Genomic DNA, 14,243 nt, shown 5'->3' with positions numbered 1-14,243 from the left:
AAAAAGAGGAAAGGTATTTCTAGTTAAAAATCATCAAGGCTGAGAGCAAAAATATGTCCAAAGGTACAGTGTATTACAAAAGATTCTATGATAGAAATAAAACATCATCAATTAGATGCTACTTGGTTCTGTAAAAACTCTGTTAAGAGAATTTTAATTATTAAGCATAAAGCCAGTTTCAATACATTAACAGTCCTGAAAACAAGGTCTGGCTATTACCAGACAAAAATAATGGCAGAAATAAAGGAAATACAAGTTCTCATTTTTAAGTGTATTGACCCCATGTTCAGCTGAACCCATCTTCACACTCTAAAGTCTATTATGTCATTTCACAGAAGAGAATTACCTGAATCCATGGCTCAGCTGAATCTTTATATGTTGAAGGGATCTGCTGGACTCCATAATGAGTAAGGTTAAAATTGCTATCTTGAGTTCTTCTCTGTGATCCAACTGCTGACTGCTGCTGAGATTGTTGCTGAACCATACGAAGAACAGAAGAATCCACAGGGCTTGGCAATTCATGACTACAGATCAAGAACAACACAGATTACAAATTAAACATCTGAGGTAAATAATGCAAGATATTAAAAAATATCAATTAAAGATCCAGAAACAGATAGCTTATTGTACACCAACTGAATCCTCACCTATAGAAATCATGAGATCTCCATTTAGATCTACAGAGTGGACAGATGAGTGGCTCTCTGTTTCTTCTACATTCTTCTGCCCCTGGAATACAGCAACAGGATCATATGCACTGAAGTTTTATAGTGTACAAAACCAGAAGATGGAATAACTACTTCTAGGTTTTACTGAAGAACATTAGTTTCATCGTTAATACTTTTGAACTGGGCCACTTTCAACAGCCTGAGCATTAAAATATGGATGCTTAAACTTTTTTTTTCTGCATGAAGAAATGCTTCAACTTTAGTACTACAATTAATATTTTAATTTATGAACTGAAATTCAGGTCCTTTTGTACCTCAAATGTACAAAAATTTTATTTGTTAATGCAAAATGCAAATATTTTTATATTTTATTTGATGTATTATCGAAACATACTTCATAATTCAATATATAACCCTAGCTAGCTTTACATTACTTTTATGAATTCTAAAGACAACTCACAGGAAGCTGAAAGTCCGTTCCTAACCTTGTTCTAATTAGACACAGTGTTTTCACTCAGGTACCTGCAGGCAACTTCTCTATCAGACCATCGAATTACATACTTGGTTTGTGAATAACTGATGAAATAAGGTGTATCAATAGTACCTGAATGATACCAAATGTTCAGAGTTACCAGTCATCATTTACAAGCAGATCTCTGTTTTTTTTATTGACCATAAAACAAACAACTCAAAACCATACTGAGCTATAATACTTTTGCAGGTTTAGAGTCACCAGAACTTGACAAAACAAAGATAACATACATATTGACATGCAGTGGTGGTGTAATTTGTTTCTGCAGCCATCTTCACACACAGTTAGACTCTCCTCATCCAGCATGCCTAACAAACAAATGGGGCACATCTGTTCTTCTTCATCCTTCATACTACAAAAAAAAGACATTTCTGATTGTAGAGGAGGCATATCAGAATTCAGAACAGGCTTTAACAGTGAAAAAAGATTAACTTCCAGTTTGGAACAGTCACTTCTGGATAACTTTAGGCTATTCATGAATCATTCTCCTAAACCTTGGTCTGAGTAAGTAAGCAACCAGATTTTTAGAAGCACTGAGTACAGACAACACTTTGTTAAAATGAAAAGGAAAGTCACAAAACACATGACATCTTTTCAAACTAGGTCAGATACCAATTAGAGATTGAAAGGCTCAGCTTTGGGCACTTAACATTTTTTCCCTAAGGCTCCTTTAAACAAACCAACCTTCACTTTTTAATTTATCATTTGGGTTTGAAAACCCAAGGAATTCTTACACTTTGAAAACTACCCACATTCTTTTTCATCACATTCCTTTCAAAGTATGGAGTCACAAGGCAGTTTTTAGCCCTTTCATCTTTGATGAACATATTAAAACTCAAAAACTAAACAACTATTAAATAATTTTCTGCCACTAACAGAAACTGATGGAACAGATTCGCATAAACACTAACATACATGTCATACACAGATATTTAAAAAAATTATTTTCCCTTTTTTGCTGTTTGTTTTATTTTTATCCACTTTAATTTTTAAATGGATCACCATTTGCCAAAAAAACTCTTCTAAACTTAAACAACATGCAATGAAAAGCACAGATTTTTAATCTAATGCAATACTATTTAAATGTGCAAAACTCTAATAACTCATGGCAAAAAAAGTAAATTACAATTGGCGTGCATCTAAAATTTTGCAGGCATCTTGCATTTTTTCACCAACAATACACTTTCAAAATAAAATCAGCTTGTACATGCATTATTCCTATACACATGTATTCCTTTCTATTTCTCTGTAAATGCTTTTCTATTTCTCTGCAAAGCTATTTATTCCTTGAAAGCTCCACCAAGTAAGCTTACAATTAAAAATAATTCTCCACATGTGCATGTGTATATATATTAATTAGAAACTTATTTCTGACAAATTAGCAGTAAGCAAAACATAATTGCTAGTCACAGGAACTATCAGAACTGAGTAAACTTCCAACTAAAATGAATCTGATACTCAGTGTTATTCAATTCCTATATCATACAAATTTAGACTTGGACAGAACAGTAGCTTCTCTCATTCAATCGGTATTGCAGGGTGAATCAGTACCACCAGGTGTGCTGGCAAACAACTGAAAATCTTTCATCCTGTAATAAGTGATAACTAATGCAGCAAAGTTCACAATTCTGTGGAAAAAAAAATTCCTACAGAAAGCATTGACATAAAAGGAACTGGCTTGCCAGGTAAGTAGTTCCAGAGTAATTATATATTTAACAACTTTGTTTATGCAACTTATTTACAGAGACACAGTATGGAAAAATAAGTAAAAGATTAAACTAGATTAATGTCAGTCTGTACATCAGAATTATAAACCTGTCTGAATATATTCATCTTACTATATGCTTATTATCACAAAGTAACATATCAAGGTACTCCTTAAGTTAGATTCCACTTCACACAAAACAAAGCCTCAATTAGACTTGCTGTCTTTGGTCTGACCTCTCTAAATGAAGTAGAGTTTACTCACTAAATAATGCAAGCACAAATTATTTGTTAAAAAAATTAATCAGTATCTCTTCAAAACCATGGAAAAGTATGTACAAAAGAACTCAAGTAGAAGTAGTCAAGGAAAAATATACAAAAGAGTAACACATCACTGGAAATTCACAGACAAGGCATGAATTCACAGGCAAGGCATAACTACTATGTTAATAGCTCTCTTAAAATAATTTAATCAACCATTTTTAATTAAGTATTTTAAAAACATATGCTTGCTTCTGTTTTTATATTTATGTATGTATTTATATACTGTGCATTTAACCTAAACATTTTTCAGTGTATTGTCAGAGCCACAAACTTTTCTCCAAAGCAGACAGGAGACAAAAAAATCACATTTATTCTTTTGTTAACATTTGCACAAGTGCTATATTAAAAAAAAAGTTGCAAACAATAGGCTTCCAAAGTTTATGTATGCTTCAATCTGCACTCAAGATTTAAGTTTGTTTCGCAAAATTATTTTCACAACTTTACTTAACGTTTTCCAAACAGAAGTTACAAAACAAATATGCCCACTTGGTACCACAGTGACTAATGTATGCTTGACTTGATTGCTTGCAAATGCAGAGACTTAATGTGGCTTGAAATGAAAGCAGCTTTGAACAAAAAGAATGTAGGTGATTCTGAAACTACAAAATAAAGCTTGTAATTCCTTTAAAAAATACTAACCTGTTTTCTGAACTAGATGTAGAAGTACTAGATGATGACAATGTATGAGAATTTGACATGCGTGAGACAAACTTCTGGATGGTGTTACGAGATGGAGCTTTGATCCTCGAGCTACGCCTACTGTGATATTTCTGGAACAAACTCTCAACCTAACATCAGAAAAAGATAGCAACAGTCTTATTTATGCTATGAATATCTTGTAATTAAAAGTCATATTAACGAAGTGTAAACTACTGCTAACAGGAAAAATCTATTCACCTTCACATTAATGCATTAGCAGATGCGGCAACAATTTCACAAGTCTTACTAATAAAAAGATCACAAGAAACATTTTACACCAAAAACTTATCTGCTTATTGAAAATAGATAACAGCTTAAAGTATACACAAAATTACTTCAAAATACCCACATTTTTTCTTCCTTTTAACAAATCAGTGAGACAGATCTATAAATCTTAATAGAAAATCCCATGAGTTGAATTAGTCATCAAACTACAGCTCTCTACTATTCATACAGTTCTGTCTTACATTTGCAGGTAATTTTTTCCACTTACAGAACTCCTGAGACTGAAAAAGATATAATTATAAACATACATTTTTGTTACTTTGAAATCTAACAGTTTTCAGCATGTTTCAGAGAGTGTCCTGAAGACATTACGGAGTGTATTCTAGAACATCATTACATCTATCAGAAATTGATTACCTCAAAGTTCTTCAGCGTCTTTCTCCACAGCATTGGGTCTGAGGGTTCAAGCTGAAAGACCCTCAGCATAACAAACAGCAGATGAATACAAAATGTCCCACGGCCGCAGCTACAAGTCTGCAAAGAAAAGAATATCCTATGGTTCTAATGACTTGACAATTTTTCCACATTTAAGTGTATCATGGAACATACCCATCCCCTCAACAAAAGTAAGTGTTTCATATATAGGCATAAATGTTCTCTTGCATAACCTTACAAAAACAGAGAATTCCTACAATATTATTAAGAAATGCAAACATGAATGCATAAAATTACGACACCAGTTTTCAATTTATTTTCTTCCCCCGCCCCCCTTTTTCTTTTATCAACTGAAGCTATTTTTATGCTTCATACTGGAAGTATGATATCACAAGATGACACCAACCAAATTTAAATGACATGCTTCTGTTCACCCAAACCTGGATGTGTCCCAATACTGCATCACATTAGTACCAAGAAAGCCTATGAAAATGATCTCAATTAGGGTATGAATGAAATTATCACACTATTAAGAGAATTATGTGTTTGTAATTTATACACATTTCAAGAATAGAGGAATTAACTGGCCAAATTTTAGCGAAGAATATCTAAGGCATATAATTCAGAGCCACTTCTAAGAATGAGTCTTTTTTCCTTTTAAAAGACTGATTCTCTTTTAAAAAAGAGAAACTGTAGACAAATGTAATTTGCAAATTACAAACCAATTTTGGTATTGCGTGAGTACAGATTAGAGTTTTTAAACATTAATTTATAGAACAGTGATCATCAATTGAACAAATCTGGCTTTGGACAGTTTTCCAAAGTTAACTATGAATTGATAAAAGCTATAGACAAGACAAAGATGTTCCCTACCTGAGGCCCAATAAACACTCTGTATTTATTATCAGGGCTGTCGCCTCCAATTAAGAAAGAGTTGGGTCCTATCTGCTGCAGCAAGTACAGCCTGGCTCGCATCACTTTGTTGACTCGGCGATTTGTCTCCTCAGGGCTGTACGGAGAGAAGCCATCTGGAGATGGGGCTCGTCGAGGCGGCGTTATCCGTCCGCTCTGAAACTACACAATGCCTCCGTCATGAGCAGCCAAAGGACAGAAAAATGTTTAAATAGGTATGGTTTGTTTATTTATTCAGAGTAAGCGTCCCCAAAACCTGGAAGTACTACAATCTGTTCAACTATATGATTTAAAAGGATTACTTTTCTCCCATGCCCAGTAGCCAAGGTCAGAAGAAAACTGAAATTCTGCAGCTGAAACTTGTCTGACATAGGGACACAAAAGGAGTCTTTCAAATTGCTTCTTATTTTCATGTTGTCATATGTTGCATTACCATATTACTACTGAATTATCAATTGTAATTCAATCTGAAGATAATAAGGGACTTATTACTCAATAAAGAAGATTATTCTATATAGCTGTAACACTAATCTATTTCCTAAATGAAAAAATGCTATGACTGCAGGTTAAAAGAGGGAATATAACTTCAAGATCAGAAGTTTAAGAAATTTCCAAAGAAAATAAAAAAAAAGATACAGCTTGCTCCCTTTTCACCCAGTTAAGCAACTTTTAGATGAGGATGCTTTGGCGTTTTTTTAATATTGTTTTCCCATAATCAAAAAGTAAACGGCCCAAACATTTTGGGAAGATTGTCTTCATTAAAGTTCTTCACACTTCTTATATGAGATGCACTAATGGTTCCATCCCATTTCAGATCTTCTGCTTTTATTTGTACGCATTGAATTTCATGTTAGGATGAAAGTAATCATGAATTCACTGTCCATCATATAAGTAAAATATAAACTGGATTTTAATGTTTTTAATGTGAAAAGTTAATATAAAACAAAAACCCCAAGCAAGTAAAAATAGCTGTTTTCTCTTTTTTAACCTTTCAACTTCTCTTGTCAAGAGGAAAGGACCAGTGCTGCTGTCCTGTAACTTCTGATACTTATCTCTAGTTCAGGAGACTGACAGTACATTTTTTAACTGATACTGGAAAAACTTGTTTAGAACAACGGGAAAATAAAACCAATTAGATCTTATTTATCCTCTAATTGCATTGTGAATTGCACTGTGAATTTAAGTGTTGATGAGCCTTTTTAAACAAGCTAGAGTGTTAGATATTATTGCTCAAAATATACTCTTGGTCTTTTTTAATTAAGCCAGTTACTCTTGCTCAAAACATTCTATTCTAGATGTTCTCTAGAATGCAGTGATAGTAAGTGTAGACTTCTAACAAAGTACATATATGAAGTCTTCCCTAATCTGTACATAAAGGTAAGTTCTGAAATAGAGGATCACTAGAGCACACCAGTAAGACTTTTCTACAGGAATTTTCATCTCATCCACAGTCCCATCCTTAATGGAATATACCTGCACAGAGAACTGACAGGCAGGAGACACTGGCTAGTTATTTAAAAAAAAAAAAGACAAGAAAAAAACCCCCACCAACGAACCAAAAAACCAAATCAAACAAAACAACAACAAAAAACCCCCTCACCAACAAAAAAACTACCAGTAATTCTTCATGCTAATCAAGCTAAGAAAACATACATGTATTCATGATTGAGTACCTATATTTCTTTGTTTATTTCCTAGCAAATGAAAGCAGGACTGAAGGAAAAAGAAAAACACAATGAGAAATACCATATGAGACATATAGGTCATTCAAGTGATATTCTGTAATAACCTCCTCATGTTAGAGTCTTGCTCTACAGAGGGAGGACCTACTGCCCCTATAAGCAAGATTGTAGAATATAGCCAAACTGAAAATTACATCACCGCTTGCAACTTACAGGCACTGGAGATACCCTTTTTCTTCTAACACCTGGTGACTCAGATTTAACTGTCCTAGCAGATGATGAAGAGGAACTGCTAGGAGAAGGACTACGTCTTCCTTTTTGCGTAGGTGAAGAAGCAGTGCTGTGTCCTTCAGCTTGAGGATCTAGACAGAGTTTGTTCATTTCTGATCCATCTACTTTTCCAGGGATAGGTTTCACCACCTTGCAGGAATTAAACCAGATGTTAAAATTATTAATTGGTAATTTCACATTAAAGCAAAGCAAATTAATCAGTAATTCCTTTGTTGTAATTAAGCTATTATATGGATATCCAAATACTTCTTAGGCCATACTACTAACATTTGAGAGGAATTAGCTTAATGATCTATATGCAGCACAAAAGCAAGAACCTTTCTTCCTGTCAATTTGTGCGGCTTATACTAGTTATGGCAGCAACTGATTTGATTCTCAAAGTACTCCTGTAACTATCATTCATGATACCTAAAAAACCAGCTGTTTCCCCATTGGCATAGTAGAAGCCAAAATAATTTTCTTCTCTACAGGTACTGTTCTTATTAAGAGCTATAATACTGGATCCATGCATTCCACATGGTACCAGCTGAAAAAACACTAGGGCTACTATTTCTTTAACACAACACTTTTGCAAAACAAAGACTTCAAACATGGAGGTAATCCAGCAAAATTAAGTATCCCATTTTTTGTAAAAACCACGCCCAATTTTTTTTGTCTGCCCTACAAGCAAAAGAGCTACACCACATCCAGTATCTGAGCTAACCACTACACATGGTGGATAGAGGGAGAGCTCAAGCAAAGGGAGCGTATACACAGTAGTGCTTTGTTGCATCAACACTAAATTTTGACATTGAGAATTGGAATATTACAAGACATTATTTCAGCTTTCTGCCAGCCAGACCCACACAACGCATAAGAAGAGTAATGTCCCTGGGAATCAAAATAAAAACAGTCACATTGGGAAGATTCAGTTTTAGTTCTTCATTTCTCAATGTCTCAGAGGCTTGACTCAACACTGGAAGGAAGTTCCAAGCAACAACTAAGATAAACAGAGCACATTATCTCCTAGAAAGTTCCAGAAGTCTCTTTAAGACAAAAACTGAAAGGGGCTTTCCATCCTCAGGATAATAAGAGATATCTAGACTCAGTGCCCAGTTACAAAAGCGAACAGGATAGAAGAGAAATATAAAGAGCAGTGAACACCCTTTTTTCCCTCCTATCAATTAATGCAGTAATGCCTCTCCTTGCCTGGAAGATCAAAATGCAAATTCATGTACCTATGGACAAAGTACTTGTGTTAAAAACATCAGAAGTGTCAAATTATAGTAACTGAGAATCTAGAGCACCAAATCTTGTATTAACACACCCACAAACCTCAAGGGTAGTGGGCTGAGCAGAAAAATAATTTCAAGCTATTCAGTAACCCAAAAGCATTTAAATTTTTAAAGTTAAAATTGTGTTATTTGAACCTTTGCGGTAATGGGGTTCGGTGCACTTTTAAGTATTTTCAACATTATTTCTCACAATACAACCAACAGAACCTTCTTATTTCTGTTCCAGAGAAGCTGTCCCCAAACACTTGCCTACTGCATCAGATGATCTTAACTTTACATTAGTGGTGCATGGGAGTCATATCAACCAACTATGTTCATAGGTAAGTAATGGGTATTAATTAACCAACATTATACTGAATAGAATTGGAACTACTCCTAAAGTACTTCAGGTTTGATCTACTTACGTTTTTTAAAAGCCATTTATGCCAAAGCAAGATCCAAAAGGCTAACAGAACACTGCCATGCAAACCTCATGAGAGCTGAGAGCTGGCAGAAGGAGCAGCAGAGTTTGCGTCTGCTCCAGGGTGTAGGAGGTTTTTACTCTCGGTCGCTGGAGGGCAGCAGCGCCGCAGCCGTGCGGGACGCTCAGAGAGCAGCGCCGCGATAACGCCTTGGCTTAAAAACAAACAGCTACAACCGGGGACGCTGCTCTCAGCCAGCCCCGCTGCCCTACAAACACCGCGCAGGACACGGACACGAGCACCACAACTAAGAGCAGAGAAATTGTAAGGAAAAAAAGGTTTCTAATAGAAAGAAATTTAAGAGACTTTTATTTGTAATAGCTGCTACAGATACTGTACTTCCATCAGTGCCACATACCACAGGGCCTCTTCTGCTTCTTCTTTCCAGCCATTCATGCTTCCAGGCTGGCATACATGTTGCCTTGAGTTTCTCCCTGATCATGCGCTCTTCTGGGCGGTCATCCATCTTCTGCAACCCCCTAAGGGTTTCTTTATTCTCCATGTCACGACTACAGCAAAGAAAAAAAGTCATAAACACAATTAATTTCAGTTGAAGTATAACATCACTGCATTCTTAAACTTTATGCCACCCTATTCTCCCTCTCCTTACAATGCAGCTGCTAAAACATTATTTCCACCAGACCACAAGAAGCCTTTTAAGAGTTACAAGTAATCTCTTCTGCCATCTGAAGCAGAATACCTGTTCAGAGGAATATTCTTCAAAATGTGTGCACTGCTTGTAGCACTGAACAGCCAGTAAAAATGAAGATCTTGGCAAATACAAAACCAATACAAAAATTACCCTCTATGTAATGTGAAGCCATTCACCAAAGGCTTCACAAATGTTGCAATGGTTCATACATTTCTTTCTCCGTTTAAAAATAATTTACAAAATTAATATAAATTAAAGACGAAAAATTCCCATAATCATAGGATGGACAAGCATAAAACTATGTACCTAGTGCCTCTTCATATATTAACTCTGCTCAAAAACAGAGAACTCATAAACTAACACACAGTAAGTACCAGAGAATCATAAAATGGCCTGGGTTGGAAGAACTCTTAAAGATCATCTAGCTCTGACCCCCTCACTGTGGGCAGGGACACCTCCCACTAGACCAGGCTGCCCTATCCAACCTGGCCTAAACCATATCTAAACTAGACACAGAGGTCACAAAATTAAGGCTGGTGGCCTTGTGACTAATGACTCAAGAGCTCTTAAAATCAGTAAGAGCAAAATACAGTAAGAGCAAAAATTCACAGCAAGGTCATATCTGTAAAATGAAAATTTAATCCATCTGGGCTTGTACTTTTTCACCTACAGCAGAGTAGTTCTTTGTGATTGCTGGCAACAACAAAAAGGCAAGAAATACTGTCAGACACTGAAAAACAAATATGAACAGTCTGGAAGATTTCCTGATTCTGCCAAGCTATCTGCTAAATCACCAAGAAAACCACATTCTTAAGCAGCAGCACACGATCTCCACCCATCTTCTTGAAGCCAATGCTCTTTCAAAATAAGCAAGCTTGATTAAGCCAACTGTCAGAATGAGATTTTATTCTAAAAATAAAATCACAACTTAAAAAGAGAGAGTATATAATAATTTAGCTACAAGCACTGCTTTCTTCCATGCAATCTCAGCTTCTAAAACATTTAACCATGCAGTCACAACTGCATTTGTATATGATGGCCTAAAAATATATCCCCTGCAATATTCATTGCAATAAAATCATGTGAAAATTACAATTCCTATCTACAGCAGCATTGTATTACTGAGGTCATTTATCACAAATAAACATGCTTTAAAGAAAATGAGACGTTTTTGCAGGTCAGAAGGAGAGTACTGTTATTTTTTTTTCTTCTCTTATTGTAGAGACAAAGGAAACAAAGGATTCTGAGGCAGGAAATAATACTTCCTGTTCAGTGCTGAAACGTAATAAGCAGATGGACACTGTAAAGAAAATATATTTTCTTTCAGGCTAGCTTCTAAACCTACTGTTAATAACTGATTTTAGATATGCGGAACTGTGTGATTCTACTGATTAAGGACTTAAAATGTTAATAAGTAGAAACAAAATCCACCTAAGAATGAATGCTTTTTCAGAGGTAAAGCATTCATTTTAATGAATGCTTAATTTTAAAAGTAATGCAAGTGAATTCCATAACACTGCCTTCTAGATACAGACACAAAAGTAGTGATAATTAATGAAAACCAAAGATATTATAGCAGTAGGTAGAACTCAAAAGAAAAACATCCTGAAAATTTCAAATGCAGAAGAAACTACTGCATAAAGATTCAACTTTAAATTTTTTCCTCAGTGAAAAAAATCTGTGCAAGGACAAAAAATATTTTATATGAACACAGCTCTTAAGTAATATAGGCACAAGTTAAAACATCATTATTTCTATAATAGTTACTTCATGGCATGAACCATCTCAGTTGCATGAATACTTCATATACTAGACAGAAAACACCAGCAGTGAAAGAACGACACAGTATTTCATTTGTTCATATAACCATGATTAACTTCCCAACTGATACAAAAAGTAAAGTCTTTTAGAGGCCCTTGGACTTGAATTCATGAACAATGTAATACAACAGTAGAGGCTTTACAATCTCTGCTTGTTCTCTAAAAAGCAGAAGCAGCTATCTTCCTCTCATGTGACAGCTAAACTGATCTACTCTTTTCTGCACAAAGAACTCTTGTGCTTTCTCTACACGCAGGTGGGAAAGACCAACTGTGTCTGAAAGCTTTTGCTTAGTAGATCAGTTATCTCATGCAGAATTTAGGCTGTATGTATATCCATATGTATTTCTTTTTATTTATGGAGCACAACTTCTTAAGTGATCAAAACAACTTAATATTTTATATTTTAAATCAAGCCTTGGCTAAAATATTCATTAGAATATTTGGACCTGCTGGGTCTGTGGAAAAAATATTTTTCCTGTGACTGCACCGAACTCCTACATACTGCAAGACACCCTCACCTTGTGACCCTGAACCTACACTTTTTTGTTTGTTTGTTTGTTTTTTTTACATCTTAAGCAAACTCCTTCATCTATTCCAGGCAAGCTAATGTTTTTCTACACAACAATGTCTAGATTGCCAGTGTCAGATCACTGTACCTCAGCACAAAATAAAAACAAGAGATCCAGAGCATACTCCACCAAGGACTTCATCCTGCAGGATACAGAGTATTTTAATCTTCACAGAGCAGCGCCTATTTGTGATAGCCACACACTTAAGGGATTCTCAGGTGGTGTTTAATTTGAATCACAGTACAATGCTAATGAGCAAGCTAAAAACAAACCTCAGAGAACATGCTTGAGCCAGGAAAGCCTTACATTTCTCAACAGCTCACCCTTGTGCTTCATTAGGAAGCAAGGGTTTTGCTCTTAAATGTTTCAGCTTCTCATGAATAAAAGAAAAAAAGATAAAAGGCACTTTTTTCCCCAATAAATTTTAACTTTTTAACTTTGCCTCCCTCCCCAAACTCCAAGTATCTTCTAAATTCTTTGTATTGGTATTTTCAAACCAACAGACAACATCTCCTGTATTAATAGTCAAGAAATTCCAAAGAAATGGGTCTAAACTGAGTTCTGGAGTACCGAGCAAGGTCAATACTGTGATGAATACTGGAGTTTAATGCATAAGATCACTGATATACACTTAAACAATTCCATTATTAACTATGGATTATTTGCTTCATGAACTACAAAACTCAATACAGTAAGATTAACACACTGCATGGAAACAATCACTGCCACATCTTATGGACCAGATAAAGTTAAATGTCCTTCATTTCTGTGTCTTAATTTTGAAGACCTGCAAACAGCAATTGAGTAGCTAGATCATTAACAACTTGTTTTCTATGGATCAATGACTCAGTATTTTATACTGAGGTACGCATTACGCATGCTATTTTAGTGAACTATGGTAAAGTACATAAGCAAACTTTACTTCTAACAGCTTAGTGAATTCAGTACTAATTCTCTGCAAGTATTTTTCTTACAAAAGTATATAATGGCATATGAAAGCTCAACTGTAGCTCCAGTTCATTTGCCAATTGTACACTTCATTGTACTTCTCAACAATTAGATGTCTTGGCTTCTCTGCTATCTTGTATGTGTAAAAAAAAGCTTTATCCAATAGCCAGAATGGATACAATTTATTAGCAGCAGGAAGAAAGAAAAAATGCAAGCTCTGGAAGAGAAGTCAATTCACCAAGAAAGGGAAAGGAAGTTCCATATGCCACATTTCCAGCACTGCTCACAGTTTCTCTTTTGCCATTAAGTACTTCTAATGAAATCAAGATTAGTAAATAAGAAACAGAGCAAGATGGACAAGCCATGGTCTGACCTCCTGACAAGTCTCCTGTTCCTTCTCCTGGTGATTCGCTACTGCTGATATCTATCATCTAACTACACGTGTCCATACTAATAATACAAAAGGTATGGCACATACTATGAAAATCTTCACAGAGAACTTTCTCATGCTGGTAATAAATGGCAGCAACTGCCACTTAACAATAGACTTGAATGCGCTACTTCCTACAGACAAAGGTACTTGGCTTCCTAAAATAGTTACAGACACTTTAGCTGGATGTTATAGAAGTGTGCAATTTAATTGTATTCTGTTAAGAGTACTCCCTCGAAGGCTGGTATGTTAAAAGGTGCAATTGTCGAAGAGAGTATTTCACTGCTAACAGTGAAATATTCACAATCAAAGCTCTAACTACACAGACTGAGCCATCCCCTTCAGTGGAACTTCACAGGCCCTGGTCAGGAAGGATCATCCTTCCTCTGAGCCTCAGTGACGAAGGCTCCAAACTCCAAAGATGGATGTCAAAACATACAGAGGTAGATTTCCTGCACAGGTTTTCTAGCTCCTATAAAGTAAAATTCACCTATATAAAACATTTGTTTTATTTCTTGCTCTGAAACCACCTAGCTAATCCTTTGAGATACATTACTCAGTAGCCACAGAAAATGAGTTCTACAAAACAAGAAACAACAGCCTCTGTTTGCAACAGA

General features: G+C 35.4%; 1 protein-coding gene across 2 annotated transcripts in view; it reads right to left on the bottom strand.

Moving 5' to 3' along the window:
* MAP3K1 (mitogen-activated protein kinase kinase kinase 1) overlaps positions 1-14,243 on the bottom strand; it is a 58,446-nt gene that overhangs the window by 14,013 nt on the left and 30,190 nt on the right. For both annotated transcript variants that reach the window (XM_063181300.1, XM_063181299.1), the window contains exons 2-9: positions 9,566-9,716; positions 7,395-7,601; positions 5,461-5,661; positions 4,570-4,686; positions 3,868-4,016; positions 1,431-1,552; positions 648-729; positions 347-524 (exon numbers count right to left, since the gene is read on the bottom strand). In XM_063181300.1, the coding sequence (XP_063037370.1) occupies positions 347-524; positions 648-729; positions 1,431-1,552; positions 3,868-4,016; positions 4,570-4,686; positions 5,461-5,661; positions 7,395-7,601; positions 9,566-9,709 (1,200 nt within the window). In that variant the 5' untranslated portion in view covers positions 9,710-9,716. The remainder of the gene's footprint in view (positions 1-346; positions 525-647; positions 730-1,430; positions 1,553-3,867; positions 4,017-4,569; positions 4,687-5,460; positions 5,662-7,394; positions 7,602-9,565; positions 9,717-14,243) is intronic.

This window comes from Melospiza melodia, chromosome Z (genome assembly GCF_035770615.1).
Source record: "Melospiza melodia melodia isolate bMelMel2 chromosome Z, bMelMel2.pri, whole genome shotgun sequence".
Classification (NCBI taxonomy): Eukaryota; Metazoa; Chordata; class Aves; order Passeriformes; family Passerellidae; genus Melospiza; species Melospiza melodia.
This window is presented reverse-complemented; position numbering and strand designations above follow the sequence as displayed.